The 13,358-nt window shown below is 37.0% G+C and overlaps 1 protein-coding gene across 3 annotated transcripts in view; it reads right to left on the reverse strand.

The window, feature by feature from the left end:
* Nucleotides 1-1,512: 1,512 nt before the first annotated feature.
* The window catches only part of SLC6A12 (solute carrier family 6 member 12), a 42,901-nt gene continuing 31,055 nt past the window's right edge, over nucleotides 1,513-13,358 (reverse strand). For all 3 annotated transcript variants that reach the window (XM_023504622.2, XM_023504620.2, XM_003771313.4), the window contains exons 11-15: nucleotides 11,787-11,924; nucleotides 11,321-11,423; nucleotides 7,746-7,846; nucleotides 3,222-3,392; nucleotides 1,513-2,735 (exon numbers count right to left, since the gene is read on the reverse strand). In XM_023504622.2, the coding sequence (XP_023360390.1) occupies nucleotides 2,598-2,735; nucleotides 3,222-3,392; nucleotides 7,746-7,846; nucleotides 11,321-11,423; nucleotides 11,787-11,924 (651 nt within the window). In that variant the 3' untranslated portion in view covers nucleotides 1,513-2,597. The remainder of the gene's footprint in view (nucleotides 2,736-3,221; nucleotides 3,393-7,745; nucleotides 7,847-11,320; nucleotides 11,424-11,786; nucleotides 11,925-13,358) is intronic.

A 13,358-nucleotide genomic window follows, 5' to 3' on the forward strand; every position in this document is an offset into this window, starting at 1 on the left:
GCAAGCAAATTGTCCGATAAGAGAGATTTGGAGAAGCGTGTAATAAGAATGACATCATGAATGGTGGTGGTCAGGCAGAGGAAGATGACCCAGATGAAGCTAGAGCCAGGGACGACATGGTTTGTCCCTTCAGAATACCAATATCGAGCAAGTTGTGCTTTTTTTTCTTCAGCATTTCCCTCATTGTCCTCTTGGGGGCCACAGTTGATTTTGGAAAGCAAGGATGCTCCACACTCCAGTTTTTGGGGAAAGGAAAGAAAGCCCCAAATATCCTTATACTAGTTATAGCTCTGGTGGTAATGGTGGTAAGGAAAGCTCCCTTACATGCTGATAATCCCCATGAGGGGAAAGCAAAGAACAATTCTTTCTTCTATCTCTACTTTCTTGAACTTTCTTCAAAGAAAATCCCAAACCATATTGCCAAAGGTATGGCCATGAGCAGGTGCACAGATTTCCCTTCTCTACCACTAACAAGTTTCAAAAGAGTAAGAGAGTGGGAAGTGAGGTCCTAAACCATCCAAAGGGAGTCAGAGGTTGAGTATAAGAAAACAGGAGTCCTAGCACCTTGATTCCACTTCCAAGGGGTTCATTGAAGTTGGTCTGATTTCAAATGACATAACATATCCTGTCACATTCTAAGGGAAAGCTAGCTGCCTAGCTAGATCACAGCAATGTGACCAACATCTTCCTGATATTGAGGAGAAGTGCTAAATTAGGTTATCAGAGCCTTTTTTCTAAGTTCCCTGACTTTTGGCTTTTTTTTCTCTCCCTAGCTTCAAGAAACTATCATGAAGTTAATAAGAATGTCTATCCTCACTATCTCCAACCGACTCTAAGAACTTAACAAATTTATTTCTACATTCTGCTTTAAACTTTTCTCTAAAGTCAAATAATTTGTATGAGTCCATGTTATGTGCCAGAACTCTGAACTTGAAACAAGTGAGACCCTTCAGAAATCTGCTAATCTGGTTTGATTCCCCATTTTCCTTTGGTTTTCATCTCCCTTCATGAGATGTTAGGGAGAGTGTGATCACCTCCTTTTTAAATATTTTCACCCCTTTTTTGAGGAGTCAGGGAAGGCATGATCATCTCCTTTTGGGGGTTCTCACCTCCTTGAAAAGTCAGGGAGGTTATGACTACCTATGTTCTAAAACAAAAGAAAGTGGGAGATGTTATGGGCCAGAACTCTGAACTTGAAACAAGGATTCTTACAAGATGTTAAGTCAGTGGAATTGATGAGACAATGATTATCTAGTTTAGGATGGTGCGTAATAGTTCTCTAAGTTCAGTATTATTGATTTAATCTTACAACAAATAATGGTTTCCTAGTGATATAATGATTAGTTTATACTTAGAATAGAGCATATAAGCCAGGGGGGACACAAAGAGAAATTCATGTCCATCTTCATCAGCCTTGTGGTGGTTGGCCTGGCTTCCTGCATTTTCTCCACTGAAACCAAGTCCTGTCTGAAGGCCACAAGAAAGCTAGCTGAACACCAGGCAAAGGAGACAATAAAGACTTTTGGACTTTAACACTTGGCTATTCTTGTGGTGATTACTCCGACTGAAAAGAAGCCTGGCCCAAGACCTCCAGAAAACCAATAAGAACATTACAAGTCCAGGTCAGGGGGTAAAAAAAACAGATGAAGGAGTGGGGCAAGGGCAAAGGAAAAAGGAAAAACTGTGTGTCCAGTTTCTTCTATGGCAATACTCTCCCTGTTTCACCTCTTGATGCCATTGTTTTTGTGAGAATGAGAACATGAAATTATGGGACCACTAATGAGAAATCAATACTTCTAAAGATCCAGAACTGGGAGTCAATAGTAGCAAGGCAAAAAACCTTCATTTTGGTTACTTCTCTTTACTTATTAAGAGTTTCCCATAAGCTTTAGGATTAAACCACCAAGTTTGTAGATTATTTCTTCTTTCTCCTCTTCCTATTGCCCCTGTCCCTGGGGAAGAAAGTTTCTAGGACAAAGTTGAAGACATGATTGTCCATTAGCCAATTTTAATGGAAGTACTGAAACACAATGGACACATTTTTAATGTTATTCCCATGACTGCATGTCTGAAGGGAACTCCCACATCAGCACATGGTATTTTTTTACCTAAAATTCCCTCACACACATGGTGCGATCCATTTATAATTCTCTCACCAGAGATATGTTCCAACAAGGATCCCTTTCCTATATACAACCCACACTGCATGGGGCATGACTATTGAAAAGTCCCTCATTGTATAATATACTCCAGATAACCCCATCTCTGACTTCCTTAATTTTCACAATATACTGAATTGCAAAATGAGTCCTTTCCTTTCACAAGATAGTGTGTTCCAACAAGACATCCCTTCATAACATGGCATGTACCAGTGGTGGTATCTTTATCCAAATCATTTATACCTATCCAAGAAGAAGCAGTTAGGAATATAGCTGCATCACCTGAGGAAAGGATAGGAATTTGGCCCTTGCTATAAGGGAAACCGCTTGCATTCCCATTTTTTGCTTGGCAGAATTAGGACAAGGGGATACTGATAAGAAGGGAATGGGGAGTCTCAAGTTTCTGGTCTAAAAATCTCCCCAGGCTCCCATCATGGTCTACAGGTGAGTCTCCTTCTCCAAGGTCATCAGTCCCTCTTTAGCTGGAGAAGGTGAATAACCCAGACTTTGAACACCATCAGAACACTGCTTGGGCTGTGGCAGATCCAAGGCTGGAGAGATAAGTTGTCGAAAGCGCTGTGGAGAGAAGAGACAAAATGAAGGAGGGTAAAGAGAGAACCATTCTTAAAATCAACCAGTGTGGTGTAAAAGCCAATGGATCAGTAGGACCTCCTTTCTCTTCCTATAATTTGCTAGATCAGTGAAGATTAAGCCATTGCCAAATTTCCATTCATATTATGGAACAATCCAAAGAAAATTTTCTTCATCCTTATTATATTGTGCATTCCAACGGGCCTCTTTTGCACATGTGTATAAAGATACACAAAAACATTTTAGCACAGTGCCTCCAATGGGATTTTCTCTCCTACTTATGAAATGCATTCTAATAGAATCACACTCATAACATGGAAAATGCCAGAGGATACCCTTTAGTGTTACAACATGATAGCATCCCCAGGTAATCAATACTTGTAGTGGGACTTCCATGTGAACTCTCAGGCATCAGATTTTGTTCCCTGCAGTCCTTTTCTACCACCCTTTCCATCTCCTGCCTTCTCTTACCTTCTTGAAAGATCCTTGCACCTTCAGTAAGGCTATAACGAAGAAGAGTGGAACACAGACCATGGAAGAAAGTGCCAGCATCCAACCAATTGAGTAACCCCATGGTGGGTACGTGTAGACGTTATTATATTTGAGTGGTGTGTACTTGATCAGAGAGAACAGAAATGTGGCCTAGGTAAAAGAAGAAGGGATAGTGATGGGTAGGAGGACGGCCCATGATAAACCATTCACATTCATTTGAGAGATGGACTTCAATGGCCATCTAGACCAATTCATACACAAAAGGACTCCTTATGATAACAAATCTCTTTTCATATGCTAGGTCCTCAAAAATTTAAAGTCAGTTATTATGTCTTCCCCTGAGTTTTCTTTTCTCCAGGCTAAACATGTTTATTCCTTGCAATCAATTCCCATATATCATGGACAAGCCATTCATAGCCTTGCTTGCCCTTATCTGTGTATTCTCTAGTTTATCAATGTCTTTCTAGAGGCATAGTGCCAGAACTTAATGTACTACTCTTGATGTGGTGTGATAAAGACAGATTACCATGGGATTATCATTTCCCTTTTCCTAAAAGCTATGCTCCTCTTTATGCAGCCCAAGATTACGTTGGATTTTTTTAGTAGCTAAATCATATATTGAGCTTACAGCCCACTAAAAACCTAGAATAGCTGCTCTATATCCATGCTCTCACATTTTATATTTGCAATGTTGATCTTTTCATACCCAAGTGCAACTCTTTGCACTTATCCCTAGTGAATTTTGACTTCTTAGATTCAGCCTAATACATAGTCTGTTGAGATCCATTTGGAGCCTGATTCTGTCATCTCATATGTTAGCTATCTTTCTCAGCTCTGTTTCATCTGCAAATATAATGAGTATGTTAGGACATACAAATCATTGATAAAAATATTAAACAACATGGGACCAAGCACAGACCCCTGGGATACTCAGTAGCAACCTCCCGCCACGTTGATGCTGAATCATTAACAACTATGATATTATCACCTACAGCCCATCCAACCACTTTTGAATCCATCTGGTTGTATTAGCTTCTAATTTAGATCTCTCTATTTTCCCCCACAAAAAGAATATTAAATACTTAATAAAAAATGTGCTAACATAATCAGTCTCAACTACAAAGAACCAATCATGAAGTACATTATCTCTATCCTATTAAAATAGGTGGTGAATGAGACAAATATCTGGGGGCATGGAAGTATGTAAATTTGTTTTGCTTTATTGTACTTATTGGTTTCAAGTATTGTGTCTTATTTCTTTGGTGAAGAGAGAGAGGAAAACTAGAAAAAAATGTTACCAAAAAAATAGGAAGACGAAAGCATTTTTTTAAAGATACACAAAACCTCTCAAAATGAAATCCAGAGGGAAATACTGAATTCATCAAGGACTACTAAGTGGTCTTTTACTGTCTCCTTACTTATCTTGAATATAAGTCATTTTGATCTCTTATTTTCCATGCAAAGGTCATTCTCCTTTTCAGAGAAAGCAAAAAGTAAGAATTATGCAGCTCTGTTTTTTCCCTTCAGTTGTCAGTTAGATCTGTCCCTTTCATCCCCATCAAGGGTCCTAACCATTTTTATTCCTTGTCCCTCCCTCCACATAGCCTAAAATGCTTGTTATTTTCTCCCCTCAACTCATCCTTAGTTTTAGCCTTACTGAAACAACTGGACCAGGCCACATTCATATTTATAATTTTACCTGATATTTTTTCCATCTTCTATACAAAAGTATCCTCTTATATTCCCTTTTTCCTTCTCTTAATTTATCCTAATTGTTTTGAATAAGGCTTATCTTTCAAAAGCTAAGGATCAATCATTAGTTTCATTTCAGTAAGGATGAAGTGATATCTATGAGAACAAATTTGTTACCTTATGTTAGGACATCTAGTCGTTCTTACATGTTGCCTAAAAATGGGGGTTTTTGTATAGGAATTTGAGAATATAGAGTTCTACTACTAATGGTTCTTCTTGATTTCTTATCCTTTGTCAATTTCTCTATAATATCTAACTTTTAGGAATATATATATATATATATATATATAGTCAGTCTTCTCTATTCCTAACTTTTTTGGTTAAGGCCCTTTTGATTAGATTTATAAGACAAACACATTCTCAATAGCTTATGTTAGGTGTACTCCATCTTTGACCAAAAATCTCTCAGTCTTATAGGCTGGGGTCCAGAATTCCAAATGGCTTTCTTAGATACTATCAGCTGTTCACTTCCCAAGTTAATTTTTTTTCTTTCTGCATTCCTCGGCTTCAATGGGCAAGAGTGAAGAAAACACAATCTGTGCACTTATGGTCTTTAGTTTCATGTTCAAGACTTCATAATCAGTGGCAATACATTATGGGTTCTTCTGGTGATGCCATTTTTGTCCACATGGAACATAATATTTGCCATCCATTTTGATAAATCTTGAAAGGTTCTTGGTTATTTTCAATCTCCCCTCTTCTAGTCCTCTACTTTTTTGTGTCACCAAGATATGGCAAAGATTAAAATGCAAGGAACCTTGGGAATATGGAGGGATAGAGCCTGAGTATGGGAATAAGTCAGGAGTTGTCTTCAAAAGGTAAAAAATAAATAAATTCAGAACTGTTGAATCTTTAAACATTATTTATGAAGGTTTTTAGTCTATCTTGCTACTTGCAAGCTGGTATGCACCTAATCACAGTCTAGCATTGAGGATATTAATGTTGTTACCCCCCAAAGTGACCTTTATTAAGGCATGTGAAGGGTTAACACATATAAGATGGAGGGTTCTTCTGGACATAACTGGAAACGGATGGCAAGTCCAACAGGGACTGGAAGGAGTAAATCTCCTTTGTAGAGGGGTAGGGATCAGAGAGCAAGGTAAGAGACTCGGAAAGTCCTTTATTTATTTTAGAGACAGAGATATGGAATGGAGGAGATAGGAAGGAAGAGCTAATAGTGGGATATATGGGAAAGAATGCTATGTTAACAGTCAGGAACATATTAGCTCCAGTGTTTACTAGTTATATGGACTTTGACAACTGTCCTTATCTAAAAATGGGAATTATATTTGTGAGGAATTTGCTTTAAAAATCTTAAAGTGCTATAAAAATGTGAATTATTAAGATTGACTACATAGAAGCATACTAAATCTCTCTCCTACCCCATTCCTAAATATCACATATAAGATTATATTAACATATAATATATTAATTACATCATTATATTAATTATTGTATTAATATTATGTATTAGTAACTACATGATATTGTTGTGTGTTATATAATATTGATTTGGTGTTCTGAGTTAAAGTCCTCAGACCTTATGTATATTTAACATAAATCCCATGGAGACAATTTCACATGCTGAAATTCTTTTTCCTCTATTCTGACCAAATATCTAATTAATCTTCCTTTTAAAAAAAAACAGGTTTAGGAACAAACTGAAAAATATATGAAACTAAGAAAAGATAGAGAGAAAGTTCCTTTTATTAATCAAAGTTTCCTTGATTTAGGTTATACTCTGGACAAGATCTTGGTTTTCTAAAAAGAGATTATCTCCAAGGAAGAACCTCCCAACTTCACTATTGTTTTGTTTGATGAATCAAAAGCTATAAATTGAACTTTCTGTTGTAGGCTTATCTCTACAAAATATTGATTTTGTTTCTGAATACTATAAAATATATGAAGACTTCACCTAGACAAGAAGAATTCCAATAAACAAAAGAAACTCAATGAATACTCCCTCTACACAGTAAAGTTTATAAATATATAATTTTTTTGTATAAAATATACTTTTTAATACAAGTATTTTATGTTATACACATATGTACATTTGTGCAGATAATATTTACATATATCATGCATGTGTATTAATATGCACATATTGCAATGTAGGTATGTTGATAGGGTATATAATATGTGTGTATATGTATATACATATATATGTGCACGTATATGGAGGGGTAGGGAGAGAGAGAAAGACACAGAGACAGAGAGACACCGAGAGAATCTCTGACAGATTTGAAGTCAAGAAACACAGAGTATCTAAATTTTCCCTTCCACACAGAATGCAAAGGAAGAAGAAAGGAAAAAAACCTTAAAAATCATGGGAAAGATGACACAGAGGAAAAGACAAAGGCATATAGATAAAAGAAAGGAAAAATATACACAATTAGCTACATTGATAAGTAGAGAAGATAGTAAAATTGGGCTAGAATATATCTAAGAAGAGAGATACTGAGAAGATATACAGGACTGTTAGAATAATTACTGAAGAGAATCATCAATTAACTTGAATAAACATGAATTAAGCACCTATCATATACACAGCCCTGTGCTAGCACAAATGATACAAAGGCAAAACCAAAAATGACATAAAGACAAAAGCAATACCATACTAGACAAAATATATAAATATATATATATATATATATATATATATATATATATATATAACTTAGATTTCCTTTTCCCTGCTTCCCTAAGAGTTCTAGCTTGAGAGAAAAGTAGCTGGATTGAAGTATAACATACCAGGCAAAGTCCTGGAGTTAGGAAGAGCCAGCAGATCTTCACCAGTGGCCATGGCCGGTAGCCAATCATATCTTCAATATTATCATAGAAACGGTCAGCTCCTAGAATAAGGGAAATAGCAGGAGTAGAGATGGAATAGGAACGAGAGAATGATGTTACCACATGCTAGAAAGGAATTGTTATGGTGATTTACTGTTCCTCCCCATTTGGAGATGGGAAGACTTCTCAAAATTATCACTGAGAGATAAAGAGATGGGGAGGGTATGGAGGTCTATCAAAGTGAGAGCAAATCAGTATGGCATAAAATCTGGAATCAGGGAGGATTGAGTTTAAATTTTACCTCTGATACTAATTATCTATGAAAACAGGGAAAAGTCCTGTAACCCCCATAGTCTTGGCTTCCTCATTCATAAAATGGTGAAAGTCAAAGAGATACAATGTGTATTTTAAAAGTGCTTTGCAAACTTCAAAACCCTGTATAAATATCACTATTATTTTTAGAGATCTCCAAGTTTGTCATAGACTGAAAATCAAAAGAATGGGAAGTGTATTCACAGCTCTGCTATCAAGTAAGGGCATGACCAATGGCCAGTCAAGTGACTATTTTTTCCTGTATTAGTTACCGCATATGAGTATAGCAGGAAGAAGCCTTTACTAATTTAGCTTTATGGGGTTGGTTCCAAAAGAACCAAGATGCTAATTGTTATAGCAGTTCTTTAAAAGTGCTTGGGATTCTTATATTCTCAGATGAATCTCATCTTAAGTCATTATAATGGTGTGGAAGTCAAGTATACATTCAATAAAAAAATTTAGAAGAAAGCATAAAGTACTACACTTGGAGTTAAGAAGACAAAGATTCAAATCTCACCTCTCAATTCATTTTAACAAGCCTTTTAAAAAACTTGCTATATTCCAGACATTCTTCTAGGCTTTGGGAACTATGTGATCCTGACTAATTTAAGCTCCCTGAATTTCATTTTCTTCATGCATAAAATGGGAATAACATCTGTAGTCCTTACCTAATAAGGTTGTCATTAGACTTATATGAAATAGCTTATATAAGCTATTATCATATTATATATTCATATTATCATATAAGCTCCTCATATAAGGAGCTTTGCAAACTGCAACATGCTACATAAAGTCAACTGCTATTAGCATCAGGAATGATCAGGGATAACAATAATGTGATACGCAATCTGCCTTAGAGACACAGTGAGTTCTCAAGATATGTCCAAGGTGAGGCTTGATGTCCGTTTCTCAGGAATAGTGTAGGGCAAAGATGTCAGATGGGCACTTAGAGTATGGCTTGAACCAGATTAAAATGTAATTGGAGAATATTTACCAAAATGAATAAAAATATTTTTCACGCTAATCATATTTTCTTTTGTCCTGTTAAACAAGACAAACAAAAGTAGGTATGTTAAAAAGGCCAATGCTGTTGCATAATAAACATTTTCTACTTTTTTTTTTAAACATTAGACAAGATGACATTTCTTTTAGTCCCAGTATTTACTCTACTTGTGTTGGCCTTCAAGAAGCTCATAGGAAAAAAGATAAATGTAGTTCAGAGAAGGTTAAAATGAATTCAAAGTAAGCTTTGAATTAAGTTTTTTTTTCATCCTGTTTTGAATGTTCAGCAGTAAAATGAGAATTTAAAGTACTTTAGGCTATTTTAGAAATAAGTAATTAAAAATATGAAGTATTTCAGTTTATGGTCTAATTAGACTACTTTAGACAATATCATAAATCTACAGCTTACAAAAGGAGAAAAAAGTACCAATACTGTGTTTATTTAAAATATGTATCAAAATATACTTCCATATGCACAACTTCATATACTTTATAATATAGTTCAAAAGGGAGAATATGCAACTGCTGATCTACATTTATTTCATTATATATAATTGAATGCTGAGGGGGGAAATGATGAGTAATTTCCAAGAAAATGATGCTTCAATCTTAAAAGTTTTAGCAAGGAAGTAGAGAAAACTCATCATTTCCCCCTCAGCATTCAATTATATATAATGAAATAAATGTAGATCAGCAGTTGCATATTCTCCCTTTTGAACTATATTATAAAGTATATGAAGTTGATGGATTCTGCTATGCACTGGAAATTTAGAGCAAGCTAATTTCTATTTTACTGTTTATTTTAATTAAAATGTAACGTAAGTGGCAAGCAGCCAACTAAATTTGGCCATGTGAATTTTCACATTTAAACTGATTAATTTCACCACAGAATATTCTAATGGCTTCAGTCATTCTAGCTATATCAATCAATAAACTGAGAATTTATTAAGCTATTAATATCTGTCAGGTAGTATGCTAGAGATCCAAAGACAAAAGCAATAGTGCTTATCCATATCCAGCTTACATTTCAATAGGAAGTGAAAGAAAATAAGCATTTTAGAGTTCTATAAAAATTATGAGCTATTAAGATTGAATACCTACATGTATTCCCTATTCCTAGGTATTACTGTATAATATTAATGCCTTTTCCTTAGCTAAAGTCCTTGGTTCCCAAATCTTGTTATTCAGTCATTTTTCAGTTGTATTCAACTCTTCATGACCCTATTTGGGATTTTCTTGGCAAAGATACTGGAGTACTTTGTCATTTCCTTCCCTAGCTCATTTTACTGATGAGGAAATTGAGGAAAAAGAGGGTGAAGTAACTTTCCCAGGATCCTACAGGTAAGATTAGTGTCCCTGATTCCAGTTCTGGCACTCTATCCACTGTGCTCTCTAAGTATCCCACCCCAAACCTTATATGTACATAATTAAAATCATATGGAGATATTCACACAGTGAAATTCTTTTTTTTTCCTGCATTCTTATCTAACATCTAATAAGTCTTCCTTTTAAAGAAAATAATCAAATTTAAAAGAAACTGAGAAGTACTACGAGAGACAGAATGTTCTAGCACAGTATATACTAACATAAATAATGCTAATGTGTTTTGGTAAGTCAGTCTGCTACCTGCAGAGTAGCACACACCTGCCCCAGCCCCCATTTTTATTTGAGGTTGACATCACTGTCGTAAGGGATGGTCCTTTACTGGGGGAAGCTGAAATAGGTAATCTCCAAATTTCCTTCCAACTTTCCTGGCAGAGTAAATAATGACTTTAGCACTATATTTGTGACTTTGAGCCACACAAGGCTGTGCTAGCAGAACAAAATATCTAGCAGGATCTCACAAGGGTTGTATAAGAGACTGGATGCCAGGTATTCAAGTATCATCCTGGCTACTTTCAAAGAGAAGCATCAATAGAGGGTTAACCACTAGATGATAACTTTCTTTTTTCCCAGAGAATCTTATTTATTACTTTCTACCAAGGAGAGGAGAAATTGTTTGAATGGAAGAGGTACCAACACAAGTGAAATTATGAAGCTTTTGAAATGTGAGAGAAATGTCATCATAACAGTTACAAATTGCTAGATGATAATCCTTTGGACTAGAGGAGCCAGATTCCAATTTGTCATGGCTCTGGTCTAGTCTGGGTTTCAATTATTCTTCATATCATACCCCATCCTTTCCCCATCTTCTTCTCCCTCCCTTCATTCCTTATGCTTACCATATACCCAGCTAATGCAGATCACCTCGAAAAATGAAAGGAAGAGCAAGCACATTCCACTGGAGGCATAATAATCAAATAGTTGGAATATGTACATCCCACCCTGTGGAAGAAATAGAAAAGCTGAGCTCTTAGGGGAGAATATCTGGGGCCTGGGACAGGTAAATTCACCAGGAGTCACTCATAGAAAAGAGTCTTTAAGAACTAAAAATATCTAAGCAACTTAGGGACAGAAGATGTCCCAATTGGCTCTTGTAAAGTTTTTCTTCATACTAAATTGGGGTGAGCCCTTGAGGATCCACCCTTCCTCCCCTTCCAGGCCTTCCCATGGGGCTGAGTTAATCCATGAACAGAAGGTACAACTGCATAGGGTCCCATTCCCTCATGGGCTAGACTACAAATAGATAGGAAGAGGCTCCTTTAGTGCCCTTTTGCAGCTTGGGGTCCAACATGCTTGTCTACTTACCTCGGTGACAAGAAGCAGTCCAATCAAGTAGCACACGACAGCAATAAAAAGGAGGAGGAACTCTCGCCTCCCTGACTTCCGTAGCTGCCTGGGGAACATGTCCATGGAGGCCGTCACCAGGCACTCCACACAGACAAACTGTGGGTGGGGGAGGGGGAGGAGGTTGGGAGGGGAGAGGGAAAGGTGAGGGCAGGCTATTCCCCCTCTTCCCCTTGTCCTTCTCCCCCAGGAAAGACCCTCTAATACTGCTTCTTCTTTCCCTCAGGATATATACATTCTGAAATATGGGAGGAAATTGGGGACAGAATGGGGAGATGCTGAGCAGCAAGGAAAGAGACATCAGGGATAAAGCAAATTATGAGAAAGTGGCCATTCGGGTACTAGTAGGGAGAAAAAATGTGCAGGTAGAGCTAACATCATCCTATGTGGTCTTAACATGACACAGAGACAGCCCTGAAGCCTCAAAGGCTCTATGCCCAAAGAGGTCATGTCATAGTCCCACTCTGGTAGAATCTAGCAAGCTAGAAAGATAGCCTCTTATCTCAGGCACAAGTTGGCTCAGCTCATAATGGCTCATCATCAGAAGCTTGGTCTGTATGGGCTTTGTTAGGGTTTTGTTGGGGTTTTTTTAGTCACAGTTAATCATGAATCTATCTCTAAGGTGTGAATAGCTTGCTACCTGTACTAGGAGAGAGAAAGGCACAAGAGCATGAAATCAAATCACAAATCTTTAGAATATGGAAATAAGTGCGATTGCAGATTTTGGAATCTACACTAATCTAAGCCTGGCTGGGGAGGATTGTGCATCCCCAGAATGATGGATCCATTCTAAAGTGGCTACTCAGATGGCTAGAAGTACTGGCCAAAAAGAGAAGGGAAGATGAAAGAAGACAAGAAGAAAATGGGAAGTGATTGGAAGAGAAAAGCATCATGAAAGCCTTGGCTAGAGAACCCACAAAGAAGTTTGTGCCAGCTTGTTTAACTAGATTAGGAATGTTTTAGGATATGATTGCTGTGCTCTGCAACTTGAAATTTCCAAAGTTCTTTTGAATAACCTAATTTTAATTCCCTGATACTAATTTTAAAAAAGGAAAGAAAGAGAGGGAGAGAAGAAGGAAGGAAGGAAGAGAGGGAGGAAAGGAAGGAAGGATAGAAGGAAGGATGGATGGATGGAAGGACAAGGAAGGAAAAAAGGATGGATAGATGAAAGGAAGAAAGAAAAGTAGGAGGGAAGAAGGGAAGGAAGGAAAGAAGGAAGGAAGGAAGGAAGGAAGGAAGGAAGGAAGGAAGGAAGAAAAGATATGTGTGCAGCCTAGGCAAGAACTGGGGTTAGTGATAGAGTAATTCGATGGGGGTAATTGGGAGCTCTCTGATCTGTTGAATCCTGAGCCACTTCTAGACAGACGTGTTCAAGCTTAGTGCTGAAGGATTTGCATCTGTGATGATAAAACAGTCACTTTATTGGTTCCTAATTCCCATGATAGCAGTAAGATATCATTGATGGTTTTCATCGAGGATGATTGGTCACTGAGTAAGAAGAGCTGTTCATTCAGAAGACTTTATGGAGAAGCA

This window comes from Sarcophilus harrisii, chromosome 5 (assembly GCF_902635505.1).
Source record: "Sarcophilus harrisii chromosome 5, mSarHar1.11, whole genome shotgun sequence".
Lineage (NCBI taxonomy): Eukaryota > Metazoa > Chordata > Mammalia > Dasyuromorphia > Dasyuridae > Sarcophilus > Sarcophilus harrisii.